Source organism: Bos javanicus, chromosome 5 (assembly GCF_032452875.1).
Source record: "Bos javanicus breed banteng chromosome 5, ARS-OSU_banteng_1.0, whole genome shotgun sequence".
Lineage (NCBI taxonomy): Eukaryota > Metazoa > Chordata > Mammalia > Artiodactyla > Bovidae > Bos > Bos javanicus.
Window position 1 is genome coordinate 109,387,261 of NC_083872.1, and position 17,990 is coordinate 109,405,250.

Below are 17,990 nucleotides of genomic sequence, written 5' to 3' on the forward strand. Positions count from 1 at the left end.
CCCTCAGCCACCACCAGCACTGCTCCCGTCCCCCACACCCCAGGGTAGTGTGGCTGGATTCCAGGACCCGGCAGTGTGTGGGGAGGGCAGCGCTCATTCAAACAGGCCGGAGTAACCCAAACTTGTCACCTTTCTGCTTGCTGGTATGTGACTTTTTAGGCGCTGTGACTACCAGGCTGGGGCCCAGATCACCGAGGGACAGGTAAGATGGAAAAGGGTAAAGGGCAGGATGAGGAGCCAGAGGAGAACCGGGAAAAGGCGGGGAAGCAGAAAGGCAGGATGTAATGGATTAGAAACAAATGTGAAGGGAAGCAGGAACCCTTACACAAAAGAGAAGGAAAGGTGAGGAAAGTCAGGCTGATCCGTGCGGAAATGCAGACAGACAGGGGTTAGAGAGTCCCCAGAAGAGAGTGCGAATTCAGGTCAGGTGGGTCACCCCACGGTGCGTGTCATCCTTCCCACACCTCACCTGGTCATCAGGCATCTGCCTTGGAGCTGCGCGTTACACACTCAAATGCAGCCTCTGCTCCTGGGGGGGTTCAGATAGGCGCTCATTTTTTTCAAAGATGGACACGTGGTAGCATCTGCGGGTGAATTTTAAAGCATTCAATAGTTGAGGTAATAAGCGAGCACAACTATCTAAGTTTGGGGCAGGGGGCGAGTGGCGGGGTAGTGTGCAGTGTTGGATGAAGTATTTTTTTCCAGTAAACATCTAGTTAAATGTACATGTTCTTTAAGATTTTTTTTTAATGCTGCCTTACATATATAAAAAAGAACAGGTTACTAAATTGATGGGAATAAAACGAGGGAGAGAATAAACCGGAGGCGCAGTCCATAACATCCCAGCTGAGTGAGGCCACTGCGCCAGCCCGTCCGGCTGGCGTCCGTGCTCAGAGGTCCCCACGCGGGTCCCCGAGAGGCTGCGCCCGGGACCGGACAGGACTGGAGTGCTGGCGCCCCCCGGGCCAGGGGGAACCACCCCCACCCCCACGCAGCACCCCGCGCACCGCGGACGGCGAGGGGGAGGTCTCCCCCGGCCCGGGAGGGGCAGGAGGCCGCGGGCTCTGTCCGGGTGTGGGGTCCGCCGCCCGGGACCCACGTGGGCGCAGCCCAGCGAGGCGCAGACCGCCGGCCTCCGAGGGGCGCGACCCCCGGCCACGTGGGGGCGGGGCCCGGTGGGGCTGGGGGGCGGTGCTCGGCCGCAGCCCCTCCCCCCGGCCCTCGGGCGCCCCTCCCCCGCCCAAGCGCGGCCCGCGGGCGGCGGGCGGCGGGCGGGGGCGGGGGCGGGGTTGTTGTTGTGCCGAGGCCCCGCCCCCGCCCGCCCCCGGCCCATCTGTTCCCCGCGAGCCGCGGCGACATTGTGCGGGCTGGGCGGCCGGGCCGCGGCGCGATGGGCCCGGGGCAGCCGCCGCGGTAGCTCGGCCGGAGTGGCTCCGGGAGCGGGCGGGCGGCGGGCGCGGAGGCGGCGGCGCGGCCGGAGATGCGCCCCGAGGAGGGCGGCGCGGCCGGGCTGGGCGAGCTGCGCTCGTGGTGGGAAGTGCCGGCCATCGCGCACTTCTGCTCGCTCTTCCGCACGGCGTTCCGCCTGCCGGACTTCGAGATCGAGGTGCGCGGGCCGGGCCCGGCCGGGGTGGGGGGTCGGGACCCGGGTAGGGGGTCGGGGCGGCGGCGCGCGGGGACCTCCGAGCGGCTGACTCTGAGGGACTGAGTGGGGGGCTGAGCGCGAGGAGCGCTCCCGGCCGGCCCGGGTGGGCGGGCGGGGGTCGGGGTCCGGGCTGAGGGGACCCGGGCGGTGGGGAAAGTTGGGCCGTTACTCCGGGCGGCGTCCCGGCGGGCGCAGCGCGGGGCCGGGCGGTCAGGATAGCGGGCGGCGGGCTTTGTGGGGCCCGGCGGGCTGGCGGGCGGGCGCCCCCGGCCGGCGCCCCGACCCCTCCCCCGGCCGCCTGGGGCCGAGCGCGCGGCCGGTCGGTGCCGCGGCCCCGGACAAAGGTGCGAGACCGGCGCGGCCGGACCGGCGAGCGGGGGCCATGGGTCCGCCGCCCGCGGGAGGCGCGCCCGGCGGCAGCCGGGAGGGTGCGGGCCGGCGGGCTGGCGGCGGCGGCGGCGACGACGACAATGCGGCGGCCTCGGGTGCGGGGGCCCGGCGCCGCACGCCGTTTTCAAAGTTGGGACGTGACTCGGACGAGCACGGCTTTTTCTAAAAATGAGAGTGGGACGGCGGTTCCCGCGGACTGAGGGGGAGAAACGGCAGATTGGGGAATGCTGAGCGTCAGGACTTGCTCCACAACTGTCCCGAAGACCCCGTGTTTCCTTTTAGTTGGTCAAAATCCTCAGCACTTTAATTCTGCTGCTCAAAATGGTGGCTGTGGTGGGAGGTGTTGTGGTGACAATGCCGTCGTGGTGCCGCTAAACTTGCCCCTGCCCCATTTTCTCCCTGAAATGTGATAAAACTGAGGCGGTGCTGAATTACAGGTTAGAGTTTACGAACCCCGTCTAAAAACACTGTGGAGAAAACTTCATCTTTCAAAAATCCAAATATTCCCATTTGGTTGATTGGAAAAAAAAAAAAGAGGTAACTAATTTTGTCCTAAATTGTTACAGAAATCTAGAGTAACGTATAAATAACGCCTTATGTTCTAAGAAATAAATCTGTGGTTTCTAAGTATTAGCTGCTTTAATTCCAAAAGGAAATGTAACCTGATCTGAGAGGTCCAATTTGTATGTATAACAGAAGTGAAAAATCGTTGCTACAGGTGAATAATCAGGGCCACTTGAGATGAGTTTTTTCGCTTCGGATCCCAGTATTTCTTGCAAGTGACACTTTTTTGGTGGTTGTAGTTAAAATGTATGCTATTTGAAGTATATACGAATGAATATTTGGAATTCAGCTTGTACATATTGTGATCATCCATATCTCTATAATTTGGAGATGTTCAGTCGATGACTATTAGTGACTTACTCCTGCAATTCTTCTGTAATCTTTTTCACATGAAGTGTTTTGATGAATTTGAATACAGGTTAAAGTTTTCACTAATTACCAGAAATTAAAATTTTCAAAGTAATTTTTAGGTTTCTAGCAAATTTGATTCGGAGAGTGCAGAACTTACTGGGAACATGATTAGTTTTGATTCTCTAAGAAATAAATTTATTTTGGTTAGGTGATTTTTTTTTTTAATCTAATAATTCACCGTTCTGAACTGAAGAAGGATCACTTGATTACAGTTTATGATGCACTGGAAGAATCTTCTTAAAAACAGACAAACAAAAAACAGTATTAATACTGAATTGTACCTGTTAGGATGGCTGGAAAGACACTATAATCTTAATTTACTGTAACTTTAAAAGATAGAAATGAATAATACCAAGTGGTAGAAGTTGGATATCAGCTTTTTTAGGAAACTAGTTTTCAGCTGTGGGAAAGTACTCATCTTACTCTTGACAACCAAACTGAACCCATGGATTTACAGAAAATTTAGGAAGCAGAATCTTCAAGGACTTGGCTTCTATTTATCTAAAACAAGGCAATCTCTTAGATAGCTCACAGGCTGGGAGCATTCATGCTGCAATTCTGTAAGAGGTCAAGACCTCCCATTTAACTGGTCCCCAAAGCATGGATATTTTTATTTTTGCATGTAAGAAAACCTTTTCCCTCTGTTAATTAGCCTTGAATGTACAGGATTTAATTAGAAGAGTCAGTATACTGGATTCTTGTTTTTTGGGTTGTGTTTAGGGACATCTGTGTTGCTGCCCCCCAGATAGGGGTTCTGCAGTCATCAGATCAAAAATCTGCAAATATGTAGACATATTTTAAGTTCAAAATTTGTGGTTTTAAAAAGCAGTGCATAATCACAATATAAAACTTGAAAATTATAGCAAAATATAGGTAAGAGAATTAAATCACCCATAATCCCACCACTCAGGGATAAAAACTGTTACTTAGAAATTCCCAAACATGTTCACAGCGTATTTGTGGCCCGTTTTAATTTTCCAGATGAGGAGACTGAGCTGTGTGTAGCTGGATAACTGTAGATTAATGATACTGAATTCAGTGGTTGGTATTATGAAACATCTGTTACTAGCTGCTTAACTGGATGGATTACCAAAGAAGCTCATGGCACACCTCCTTTGCCTCAGGATTATCAAATTTGGAACCACTTCATTTATATCAAGTTTTCTATGATTGTTTAACATTCCAGTGGATTAGGCTGGTTATGTTTTGTCCTGATTAGAGAATGAAGAATAGTGAATTGACCTTCCTGAAGATTTAGTACTGATTTTCTTTTTTCCCCTAACAAGTGCTCTTTACAGTGAATAGCATCATACTTAACTAGATTGCAGTTAAGGGAGGATAGACCATCTTCGGTAATCTTGTCTGGAGTTAATTGTGATGGGTATAGGGTTGCAGGGAGAAATTCCATTATAAACATTTTGGGTATATTTTCTCCAGAGAAGAAACTATGGGGCCTCTATGTGATTATTTGAAAATGGTCATGTAGAATTATCTGGTTCATACAGCAGCAACATGATGAAAATAATCTGATTTTTAATAGTCCCATGTACTTTTTTACCCCGAGCTTCCTGCTTTGAGAATGAATCCTTAGGTATGAATTATTAAGCATTATTATGTTTATTCATAAATATTATTCATAATTATGAAAATAGGTGATAAAAAACTTGCCTAGAGAAACTTATTGGTACAGCAGTCTTAGTTCTCTGGGCCTGGGGCCCAAGGATGGGTTATAGGAGGTTTTGTGTTGGTGTACATGTATGTACTCTGCTGTCACTTTCTTCAAATTTTGAAAGCGACCCCAACCAAACAAAGGTTAAAAGGCCTTGAACTAGATGAAAGATTTAAGTTGGCCTTGAATAGGGGAACCAGAGGCTAATTTCATGACATGAGATCCCCTGGATCAGGAGTTAGAAAACTTGAATTCTTATGCTTGTTTTGCTACTGCTGCCTCTGTGACCTTCGGCAGGTCAAATAGCCTAATGGTGAGGGACACTTGTATAGCACTTTGTACATTTTCCAAATGTTTTCTCATTTTGTCCATCGTCATCATTAATCATTACTGGGAATTAGCAGTTTTGCAGATGAGGAAATTGGAAGCTGAGACAGGCTAAGTTTCTTGCATAGACTCTCACCTGGATCTCAGGTTCTTTGATACCAAATTCTTTGCTGGTGCTGCTATATCACACAGCTTCTACTTTAGTTTTCATTATGTATAAAAATGAAAGGCTGGACCTAGAAGTAATGGCCAAGATTTCACAGTGCAGATCTAGAGTTCTTCGGCTGTTAATAATGAGAGGGTACAAAAGATCCTTTTAAAGGATCTTAAAATACAGATCTTAAAGGATCTGTATTCTGCTGAATACAGAGGGACAAGTTCATGATTTCATTTGGTTCTTTCAGCAAATACTTATTGAGCATCCACTATGTGCTAGATGCAGTATATTAAGTGCTTGGAGATACAGATGTGAACATAACACAAACACTCCTCCTTTAGTGGAAGGAGACAGATAATAATAAACTGGCATAGAGAGGGCCAAGTTGGGGGGGGGGTTACAATTTAAAATAGGGTGATTAGACGTGGGAGGGGTTTCTTTGGTGGCTCAGACAGTGAAGAATCTACCTGCAGTGCAGGAGACTTGAGTTTGATCCCCTGAAAAGGTTGGGAAGATCCTCTGGCGAAGGGAATGGCTGCCTGCTCCAGTCTCCTTGCCTGGGAAATCCCATGGGCAGAGGAGTCTGGTAGGCTGCAGTGCATGGGATTGCAAAGGTGTGGGTGGCCTCACTGAGAAGATGGCATTTGAGCAGGACTGAAGGAAATAGGGGACTTAAAATTATTTAAAAACTAGTAGTTTGTGGGACTTCCCTAGTGGTCCAGTGGTTAAGACTGCGCTTCACTGCAGGGTGTCAGGGTTACCTGGTCAGGGAACCCACATGCTGCATGGTGCAAAAATTAGTAGTTACAGTGATCTATTGAACGGAAAATACCAGATGATCAGTGTCTCCTGAAGACTCAGGATATGCTCCTCCTCTGAGGAGGAAAGCCCAAGAACAGGATGTGAATAACTGAGGGTAGGTTTTGAAACCTGAAAGGGGGGACTGCTCCCTCAGAGTGTAACTCCCCCAAGGTGAACCCTGGATCCCATTCTGCTTATACCAGTGTCTTAAAAGGGAAGTCGTTGTCTTCGTTTTCATTTGCCTGTTCGAGAAGCTTCAAAAGGGTAGAGATTCTCCAGTTGTGGAAAGGGCAGTAACCTCTCATCTCTGAAGGACAACTCATGTTAGCATGTGGCTTGCTTTACCACGGAAGTTCAGTTCGGTCTTGCTTAATTTTCTGGAACACAGTGAGGAAGCCCAAAATACGACTTGGCAACATGGCAGCATTCGGTACAACCGACCGTCTGCCCTTTGATCAGGAGAGGCTGAGGGCTGAATTCCAGTTTGTTTTTTTTAAGGGGCTGGCTTTTTGTGGTGTGTTGGGTTGGGGGTAAGAATGAGGAGCTCTGGCATTGCTGGGAAACTGCCAGTGCACACTGTGGTTTAGATAAAAAGTGGGTGTGGACAGAGTCCAGGGGGACAGAAGGCACAGTTTCTAACTAGATGGCCTTAGATATAGTTGATGGGATTGAAGGTACTTGTCAAAGGAATCATGCAGAGAGCCAGAAACCTGGACTGTGGACCCACCTCTGTCATTACCTGGTGCTGCGATTTTAGGCAGATCATTTGGTTTCAGATGCCCTATCTATAAAAAGACAGTTGTGGACTAGGTGATCTCTAGGATGTTCCTCTGGCCAAAGTGCCGTGATTCCCCTGAGATGTTTCTCAGCATGCAAGGCACAAGTAGCTGATCCAAAAAGTTTTCCTGAGCTCATTGGTTAGGGCCAGGTGGCTCAGACAGTAAAGAATCTGCCTGCAAAGCTGGAGGACTGGATTCCTGGGTTGGGAAGATCCCTTGGAGAAGGGAATGACAACCCACTCCAGTATTCTTGCCTGGAAAATCCTATGGACAGAGGGGCCTGGCAGGTTACAGTCCATGGGGTAGCCAAAAAGAGTCCACTGAGTGACTAACACTTTCACTTTCTTTTTTTATATGCTGTGTTTGGGGTCCCTATCTTAGAAATTAATTTTGTACCAAACTAAAGCAGCAAATCCACACTTCATGTCTTCATAGATTATATGAGTTTTGTCTTTCTGTGGAAATCCTGTCTGCAAATACATTACGTTGACGGTAGCTTCAACAGTGAAGCTGTTGATATTGATATTTTCACTGTCTTCGAGGTCCTTTCAAACTAATATTTTGTATTTTGGGATTATGAGAAACTCGGGAAGATGAAGGTCTTAAATTGTGTTCTTTCCCCTGCACTTCTATTTATTCACTTAAATTGAATATCGTTCAACACGTAGAACTTTGAATGGAGGCGGGTAAAGGTTTTGGTCTGGGGCTGATGGCGAAGCTTTCCAGGCAGCTGTGCCCCCCTTCCCTGTATTTTCCTGTTTCACAGGACTCTGTTCCTTGAATGCTTTTATATTGTTTTCTCTACAGGAGCCTGTAACAAATACTTGTTTATTCTGGAAAACAAACTTGTTTATTCTGGAAAACAAACTTGTTTATTCTGGAAAACTCTGGAATTCTCTTTCTTTGATTTAGACAGGAGTCTTCAGGTGGTGGTACTGAGCTCAGGATTCTCCCAGCCTTGTTGCATCAGGGTATTCAGTGCTGACCACTGCTGTGTGTGTCGCGGTGATGCCTCCTGTCCCTGAAGAACACTGGGCCCTGAGGTGGGGGGACTCCTCCCCATAGGGAGTCATGTTCTGGATGTAATGTTTTATTGTGTAGGGTTGAAGGGATTTATTTATGCCGACTTTGCTGTCATCAGCCCGGGAAAACAGTTCAGTCGCTCAGTCGTGTCTCACTCTCTGCTACCTCATAGACTACAGTACACCAGGCCTCCCTGTCCATCACCAACTCCCGGAGTTTAGTCAAACTCATGTCCATCAAGTTGGTGATGGCATCCAACCATCTCATCCTCTGTCGTCCCCTTCTCCTTTCGCCTTCAATCATTCCCAGCATCAGGGTCTTTTCCAGTGAGTCAGTTCTTCGCATCAGGTGGCCAAAGTATTGGAGTTTCAGCTTCAGCATCAGTCCTTCCAATGAATATTCAGGACTGATTTCCTTTAGGATTGACTGGTTGGATCTCCATGCAGTCCCAGGGACTCTCAAGAGTCTTCTCCAACACTGCAGTTCAAAAGCAGCCATTCTTCGGCACTCAGCTTTCTTTATAGTCCAGCTCTCACATCCATACATGACTACTGGAAAAACCAAAGCTTTGATTAGATGGACCTTTGTTGGCAAAGTAATATCTCTGCTTTTTAATTTGTTGTCTAGGTTGGTCATAACTTTTCTTCCTAGGAGCAAGCATCTTTTAATTTCATGGCTTCAGTCACCATCTGCAGTGATTTTGGATTTAGCCCCCCAAAATAGTCTCTCACTGTTTAGATTGTTTCTCCATCTGTTTACCATGAAGTGATGGGACCAGATGCCATGATCTTAGTTTTCTGAATGTTGAGCTTTAAGCCAACATTTTTACTCTCTTTCATTTTCATCAAGAGGCTCTTTAGTTCTTCACTTTCTGCCATAAGGGTGGTATCATCTGCGTATCTGAGGTTCTTGATATTTCTCCCGGCGATCTTGATTCCAGCTTGTGCTTCATTCATCCTGGCATTTTGCATGATGTACTCTGCATATAAGTAAAATAAGCAGGCTGACAATATACAGCCTTGATGTACTCTTTTCCCAATTTGGAACCAGTCTGTTGTTCCATGTCCAGTTCTAACTGTTGCTTGTTGACCTGCATACAGATTTCTCAGGAGGTAGGTCAGGTGGTCTGGTATTCCCATCTCTTTAAGAATTTTCCAGTTTGCTGTGGTCCACACAGTCAAAGGCTTTGGCATAGTCAATAAAGCAGAAGTAGATGTTTCTTTGGAAGTCTCTTGCTTTCTCAGTGATCCAAGGGATGTTGGCAGTTTGATCTCTGGTTCCTCTGCCTTTTCTAAATCCAACTTGAACATCTGAAGTTCATGGTTCATGTACTGTTGAAGCCTGGCATGGAATATTTTGAGCATTACTTTGCTAGCTTTTGAGATGAGGGTAATTGTGTGGTAGTTTGAGCAATCTTTGACATTGCCTTTCTTTGGGATTGGAAAGAAAACTGACCTTTTCCAGTCCTGTGGCCACTGGTGAGTTTTCCAAATTTGCTGGCATATTGAGTGCAGTGCTTTGACAGCATCATCTTTTAGGATTTGAAATAGCTCAACTGGAATTCCATCACCTCCACTAGCTTTGTTCATATTGATGCTTCCTAAGGCTCACTTGACTTCACATTCCAGGATGTCAGGCTCTAGGTGAGTGATCACATTATCGTGATTATCTGGGTCATGAGGATCTTTTTTGTATAGTTTTTCTGTATATTCTTGCCACCTCTTAATATCTTCTGCTTCTGTTCGGTCCATACCATTTCTATCCTTTATCGAGCCCATCTTTGCATGGAATGTTCCCTTGGTATCTCTAATTTTCTTGACGAGATCTCTAGTCTTTCCCTTTCTATTCTGTTTCTATCTGGGAAACAGATCCTTTAATTCTTTTCTTAGGGCTTCCCTGGTAGCTCAGTTGATAAAGAATCCACCTGCAATGTAGGAGACCTGGGTTCGATCCCTGGGTTGGGAAGATCCCCCCTGGAGAAGGGAACGGCTACCCACTCCAGTATTCTGGCCTGGAGAATTCCATGGACAGGGGAGCCTGGCAAGATTCGGTCCACGGGGTTGCAAAGAGTCGGACACGACTGAGTGACTGATACACAAACACACCCCTACACACATACACACACCCTTACACACCTGCCCCACCCAAAATCATTTAGGGGAAGAGAACAGGTTGGGGGGCTGTCCAGAGGGAGCCGCGATGCCACCTGTGCCATGTTGGGGGGCTGTGGAGAGGGAGCCCCGACGCCGTGCATACCTGAAGGCGGCCCTCTCTCAGCCCTCTTGGCGGGACTGAAGCCAGGGCTGGTGAGCGTGCGTGTTCGCGCGCGCGCCCGCGCGCCCGCATGTGCGTGCGGACAGTGAGTGTGTGCGCCCCTGTGTGGGGACTGAGCTCCTCAGGCAGTACGAGGTGTGTAATTTAGGCAGAACCTAGGCCTTCTGTGCGGCCTTGGCTCTGGCGGCACCGCGGGCGTAGTGGATTCACACTGGGCATCATTTTAGCGGCAGGAAAGGTTGCGTGGTGGCGGTCTGAGCCGTCACGCACTGCGGGCCTCCGGCTGTGGAGTCAGGCCCTTCCGGCCGCGACTCTGATGTGGATCATCCACACACCCAGCGCATGCGGTTTATGTAGAAACGTTCGGAAGGCAGCGTTTGGAACCCTGACCTTGTGTGGCCTGGAAGATGGGCACTGGACACGTGTCCTGTCCTGTGCGTCTCACTGTCACAGTCATTTCAGCTTTGGCCCCGCCCAGCCTCTTAAATTTAAGCAAACTCTGGGAGATGGTGAAGGACAGAGGAGTCTGGCGTGCTGCATACAGCCCATTGGGTCTCGAAGAGTCGGACATGACTTGGAGACCGAACGTCAACAACACCCACTTGGGCTTTCTTTGGGTGGCGTGTGGCCCTGGGACTGAATGTCATCACAGACTCTGCACCCTTCTGTGCTCCCCCGTGACCCGCAAGTAAGTGCTAACAGGCAATGATGGGGCCACGGTTATTCTAAACTGTTTATTATCTTTTTAATGTTGAACCTTCAAGTCACCTCCCATTAATAATTGCTAAGAATGGGGTAAGTTCTTATAGCTGAGAGTGCTCTGAGCAGTCTGGTGGAGGGGAGAGTGTTTTTCTCTAGGCCAGTTGCTTTTGATGAACACCACTCCCTGAGTGGTCATTGTTTCAACAACAATACACTGAGGACAGTTGATTTGCTTGACAGAAAATGTGTTAAATTAGCAAATCTAGCAAATCTTTTCTCCCCCACCCCCATTGTGTCTCTTTTATTTCCCTGAAAGGTTGTGTTTGCAGAGTCTTCTAGGTGTGAGAGACAGTTTTTATAATCAGTTCTTTGTCTAGGGGACACTTAGATAGGGGAAAGGTGACTAAGAGAAACTTGTGTCATGATTAAGGGATTTAATTTTTTCTCACTCTTAGGCTGGTATTGATTTGGGTTAGTATCCCACACATTGTTTCTGAAAGACCTATTCTCTCCTATTTTCCACTGTGCTGTTGAAGCAGGCACCCCAGCTTTCCTTACTGGATATTGGGGATTGGGAGGGGAATGTTCTAACAGTGTTGAGAATGCCTGGGTCCATATAGCTAGATTTTCATCACTTTTGATGGAGCACTTCTCTTCATTATATATAACTGTACTTTAGAGTTGCATGTTACAGAAATCTAAAGTAGTAGTGAAATTACAAAGAAAAGTGGAATCTGAAATCCCAGGCAGTCTCCTTTCTCTGTTGTCACTTTTATTAATACTAACTGCCCCAGAATGATTGCAGAGCTAAGGGACTGGGTGCGGTTCTGCTGCTGCCCTGGGGAATTGGAGTAGTTGTGGGGGAGGAAAGGGTGGCTGGCTGGGTGGCAGCCATGGCTTTAGGAGTTCAAAGGCCTCTGGGGTCCTGAGTGAAGTGCTTCCTGGAGAAGGCAGGGCTGGGAGGGGGTCACAGTGAGGAAGTCAGCGCAAGGAGATGAGAGTTCTCTTCTGTGGAGAGCTGCTGAAAGATGGAGGCAGGATGCTGCAGCAGGCCTGGAATGCCAGACCCGCTTGTGTGGATCTTTTTTATTCAGGCACTGAAGTTTGAGACAAGAATGATCTTAAAGTTTAGACAAAGAATGTCCTGAGTACTACGTGTTTTGATATCTAGGCTTAACTCTAGGAGTGGAGTGGGTGTAAAATGCTGCAGGTAGGGGTGACAGGAAGAGGCCTTTGTCGCTGGCTTTGAGTGGAACTAGATGGTAGTGTTGGGTGCATCAGGAAGGTGGTATGGGGTAAGGATGTTGGGGGCTGCAAGTGATGGGACGCTGCACTAAAAAGCAGGGTGGTTTGTCCTAGAACCTGGGGTCTGGAGGATCGTGGCAGGTGTGCTGCCCAGTGACGATGTCCTTAGGTGCCCAGGCAGCTGCCTGTGCATGGTTACAGGATGCTTGCACAGTTCTAGGGTCTGCATTGCTGAGCATTTCAGGGAAGTACAGGAAAATTACAATTTCAGTTGAAAACAGCCATTGGGTTGGTGATTTGAAGAGGCTAGAGATAGCATCACCATCTCAATGGGTATGAATTTGAGCAAACTCTCAGAGATAGTGCAGAACAGAGGAAGGAGCCTGGCATGCTGCAGCCCATGGGGTTGCAGAGTTGGACGCGACTTAGCAGCCAGTGAACAACAGCAGCAAAAGCAAGAGATGGCATTAGAGAAGGCTATTGGAGAGAGGATGAGGGAGCGGCTAAAACTGCATTTTCCTGGAATGAGGGAGGAAGAGAGCTCTCTAGGAGGCTTAAGAGAATGGTGGAAAAGAATGAATGTTTAAAAAAATTTTCATGAATAATATGCAATATAAGAATCCTCAATTCCTCCCGTGTTAACATTTTAGTGCCTTACTGAAGAGGTGCATTGTGGGACAACCCTTCCCCGGCTTTTTAAAAGAGTCAGTTTCCAAATTTTCCTCCCTGTTTTGTGCTGGCAGTCCTCTTCACTCTTCTTCCCCTTCTGATTGTCGGAAGGTGGGGTGGTAGTGACCCCACCCCTAGCATTGCCAGTTGCTCCTTGTTTTAGCTTCCTGTTTAGGAAAGTGAAAATGAAAATCTGGGCCCAGAAATGCACCCTTTTTATCATTAGAATTTTAGATTTGTTTATCTATTGATTGTTTGAAATTCTCCAGTTCTTAGATTCTGTCTGTTAGTATTTAATGATCTGTAAGACTACTACTGATAGTGTAGCTGATGCTGAAGCTGAAACTCTATCCAATACTTTGCCACCTGATGCGAAGAGCTGACTCATTGGAAAAGACCCTGATGCTGGGAAAGATTGAAGGCGGGAGGAGAAGGGGACGACAGAGGATGAGATGGGTGGATGGCATCACTGACTCAATGGACATGAGTTTGAGTAAACTCCTGGAGTTGGTGATGGACAGAGAGGCCTGGCGTGCTGCAGTCCACAGGGTCGCAAAGAGTCGGACACGACTGAGCGACTGAACTGAAGACTACTACTTAAATGGGACTCTGATCCTTCTGTAATGAGAGTTTATGTACAAACAGGATAGCTATCAGTGCGATGTGAAAGTCGTTCTGTTGTGCCTTACTCTTTGCGACCCCGTGGACTATACAGTCCATGGAATTCTCCAGTCCAGAATACTGAAGTGGGTAGCTTATCCCTTCTCCAGCAGATCTATCTGACCCAGGAATCGAACTGGGTTCTCCTGCATTGCAGGTGGATTCTTAACCAGGTGAGCTATGAGGGAAGCCCAGCAGTGTGATATGTTCTTTCTAATCACAGTTCCCCATGCCTGGGGGAGTAACAGCTCCACAGAAAGGAGTATTTCCTTCACTTATTTGTTTGTCTTATCTCCTTCCTGGCTGTACAAAAATTTTTGGAAGTTAATCTGACTGTTCTACCTGCCCTTTGCCCCCTTTCTCTCCTCCTGTGTCTATATTAAGTCTATATCCTGGCTGGTAACCTGACATCTTGCCTGAAAAGATGCACTGGATCAATCCCCATTCTTGGGATTGTAGTTTAGGAAATACAAGGGTTACCATGCTAGTGTGAAAAAGCATTTAGGTCACAACAAGAATCCTCTATGCAAACCAAACTCTTGCATTTGGAGGAGCAGAAATTAAGGGGATTAATAGGAAGACTTCAGCCTCCCCCTGCCACCGCCGCCACTGCTGTCCATCCTGCAGGAACCCCCAAGCATCTGGGGGAGTCTGCACTCCTTGCCCCCCAAAGAAGGGTATGTGCGTGTATTAAATATTTTATAAACATGGGCTCATGCTTTTACATACTCTCCGGATTCCTGTTTAATTCAGTTAACAATAATACACGATGTAGAATGCCCTTTCATAGCATACATTGTGACTTTAATAGCTTCGGAGCATTTATGGTCTGATTTTATTTAACCAATCCTCAATGGAGCATTGAGGTTTTATTTTTAGTTGTTTACTATCATAACAGCCATGGACAGAAAGATTTTTTTTCTACCCAAGATAGGACTAGTGTTTTTGTTCATTAGACTTCTCTTATTACTGTCTATGTTTGAAGTCTCATCTTGAATTTCATAGTCAATTTTTATCTTACATTTCATGACAAAAACTAACATGAATTTGGTGCCCACTATGGGTGCTCCAGGCACTGCTTAGTGTTTCTCATGTGTCAACTTATCTGTACTTTTTTTTAATTGAAATGCAGTTGACATATAACATGTTAGTTTCAAGTGAACAGCATAATGATTCCATATTTGTATATATTAAGGGCTGATCGCTGCAACAAGTCTAGCTAGCATTCAATACCACCTATAGTTACAAAATTTTTTTCTTGCAAAGAGAACTTTTTAAGATCTGTTCTCTCAGCAGTTTTCACATACCAGTCGTACAACACAGTATTGCTGACCACAGTCACCATGTTGTACATCCCATCCCCTTATGAAAGGAGATTTGTGCTGCTGGCCCGTTTACCCATCACACCACCTCTGCCTAGGAACCGCCTGTCTGTTCCCTGAGCGTAAGTTGCAGACACGATACACCTCACTTCTAAACGTTTCAGTGTTTTTATGCCTTAAAAAGGAACTCCCTTTAGCTCAGATGGTAAACAATCTGCCTGCAATGCAGGAGACCTTGGTTCTATCCCTGGGTCAGGAGGATCCCCTGGAGAAGGGGATAGCAACCCACTCCAGTATTTTTGCCTGGAGAATCCCATGGACAGAAGGGCCTAGCGGGCTACAGCCCATGGGGTTGCAAAGAGTCAACACAACTGAGTGACTAACGTATATACTATACTGCTGCTAAGTCACTTCAGTCGTGTCCAACTCTGTGCGACCCCGTAGATGGCAGTCCACCAGGCTCCGCCATCCCTGGGATTCTCCAGGCAAGAACACTGGAGTGGGTTGCCATTTCCTTCTCCAATGCATGAAAGTGAAAAGTGAAAGTGAAGTCGCTCAGTCGTGTCGGACTCTTAGTGACCCCATGGACTGCAGCCTACCAGGCTCCTCTGTCCATGGGATTTTCCAGGCAAGAGTACTGGAGTGGGGTGCCATTGCCTTCTCGAGACTTTTACTTAGGAGGAAGCAAACACATTAATAAAATACATAAATACTCTCTAATGGCAATAAATTTTAAGGATAATTGACTTCACCATATCAGAGTTTACAAGTGGTTTTAGATCCCAATCCCAATAAACTCTAAACCAGAGGCAAGGTTGTATGGCTGAACAGAGGGAACCATGCATTGGGAGACTAGTCTGGCTATGACTAAAGTTCAACAGCTTTAAAATACAGACGTTTTCTTACATAGCCATAGTACAGTTATCAGAATCAGGAAATTAATACTGAATAAGATCTTTAGATATTAATGTGTAATTTATAGGTTTTTATGATTTTAAATTAAGTAGTATTTTAGAAATTATTTTGGTGGCTTGGGTTTTTAAGGTAGGATCATGTGTTGCATTTAGCCATTGGATCTCTTTCAGCTCTGTTAGCCTAGAGTAGTTTTTCAGTCTTTGTCTTTCATAACCTTGACCTTTTGAAAAGGAGACTGTCCCTCAATATGGGTTTGTTGTATGCACTCTCTTGATGAAATTGAGGTCCTGTGTTTTGGCAGGAGTGCTGAAGGAGCGGTGTGTCCTTAGGGCAGCAGATCAAGAGTCACGTGATGTCACTTAGTCCGATGGCGATGGTTATTATTATCATTGCTTGGTTTGAGGTGGTGTCTGCCAGCTCTCTCCGCTGTGAATTTACTGTCTTTCCCTTATAATTGGAGACATACCTAGTTGGGAGATGCTATGTAAATGTCCTGTTTACCATCAAAATTTCACCCATTTTAATCCTTGCACAGTGCTTTGCCTGAGTCAGTTATTACATAATAGTTGCCAAATTGTTATTTTCAAATTGTATCATTCTTTTCACACTTAAAAGTTGGCATTCATAATTTAATAAATAATTTTATTTAAATTTTATTTGTTTTAGCTTCTCTGGGTCTTTGTGGCTTTGCTCTTCATTGCAGCGCATGGTCTTGTCACTGCAGTGGCTCCTCTTATGCCAGCACAGGCTCTAGGCGCACGGGCTTCGGTAGTTGCAACATGCAGGCTCCGTAGTGGCGACTTGTGAGCTCTAGAGCACAGGCTTAGGAATCGTGGTGCACGGGCTTAGGCGCTGAGGCATTTAGGATCTTCCCCGACCAAGGATGGAACCTGTACCCCCTGCATTGGCAGGCGGATTCCTCTCCACTGAACTGCCAGGGGAAGACTGGCGTTTATAGTTTTCACTCATAGATTTAAAAGTGTTTGATTCAAAACTGTTTCTAGTATCTGATTTTATAAATTTTTTTTCTTGAAAATTTCATCTAAAGTGGATAAACATTGATATACTAATATTTACAAAGTAAAATAATTTGTAAATGATAAAAAAATTGTAAAGCTTCAGGTCTTTTTTCGTTATACTTAAAAATGTTTCAAATCTACAGTGAAGTTCAAAGACAAATATAGATGAGCCTTGCATACTTTTAGTTTAGATTCACCAGTTGTTAACATTCTACTTTATGTTTTCTTTTTTGATGAACCATTAGAAAGTAAGCTGGCAGTGTGATACTTTTCTCCTGAAATACTTTGCCATGCGCTTCCTAAGAATAGGGACCCTCTCCCACATGACTGCATCAGCATATTCACATTTAAGAAATTAACAATAATCCTGTAATATATCAATATCTGAATGTTGTCACTTGTCCCCACAGTGACTTTTATAGATGTTGTCCTTCACCTCTATCCTGGATTACATATTTGTTTGGTTTTGGGGATAGTTTTTAAGCAGATTGAAGCCAAGTCATTTATCCCAGTAATAGGGAAAAGTTGATCAAATGATTTAAACTTCAAGCTGTAAATATGTGAGGTGAAATAATAAGGAAAAAAGATTTCATTGGAATAATACTGGCTCCAGTCCAGGCAGTGCTCAAGGTGTGGACAAGACTCTCTGAGCCTCAGCTTCTTTGTTGGAGAGTTTTTTGCTCATTCCATAGGGTTATGCTAAGAGTCAAGTGTTCATTAACATTGTGTTTTAAAATCAGTTTTGCTGACTATAAATACAATAAACTTGCATCTTTTTTAAGTATGTAGTTTGAGTTTTGACCAATGCATGCACCCTTTTGAGTATCTTTACTTCAATCAAGATGTAGAACATTTTGAGGGAGTTTCCTTGTGGTCCAGTGGTTAGGACTCTGTGCTTCCACTGCTGAGAGCACAGGTTTGATCCTTGTTCAGGGAACTAAGATCCCACAAGCCGCATACCGCAGTCAAAAATCACCCGCAAAAATATAGAACATTTTTGTCACCACCGAATTTTCCTTGTGTCCCTTGGCAGTCACTGATCTGCTTTCTGTGACTGTAGATTAGTTTGCCATCCCTAGAATTTCACATAGATAGTCTCACAGTCCATGTTCCTTTGTATCTGGCTTTGGTCAGCATGATTTTGAGAGGCGTATTGTTGTGTGTGTCAGTTGTTATGAATATAAGTGCTTGTATATTCACTTACTGGAGAAGGAAATGGCAACCCACTCCAGCATTCTTGCCTGGAGAACTCACTGGACAGAGGAGCCCACGGGGTCACAAAGAGTTAGACACGACTGAGTGACTTCCACTTCGCATATTCACTTATAAGTCTTGGTGTAGATATTTGTTATCAATTCTTTTGAGTAAATAGCTAGCCATGGAATTGTTGGGTCATCTTAACTTTATAAGAAACTGCC

General features: G+C 46.1%; 1 protein-coding gene across 2 annotated transcripts in view; it reads left to right on the forward strand.

Moving 5' to 3' along the window:
• The first annotated feature begins 1,254 nt into the window (after positions 1 to 1,254).
• LOC133248343 (chromatin remodeling regulator CECR2) overlaps positions 1,255 to 17,990 on the forward strand; it is a 117,450-nt gene continuing 100,714 nt past the window's right edge. For both annotated transcript variants that reach the window (XR_009736680.1, XM_061418411.1), the window contains exon 1: positions 1,255 to 1,606. Coding sequence is in view for 1 of the 2 variants with exons in the window: in XM_061418411.1 (XP_061274395.1) it covers positions 1,481 to 1,606 (126 nt within the window). In the remaining variant the exon portion in view is untranslated. The remainder of the gene's footprint in view (positions 1,607 to 17,990) is intronic.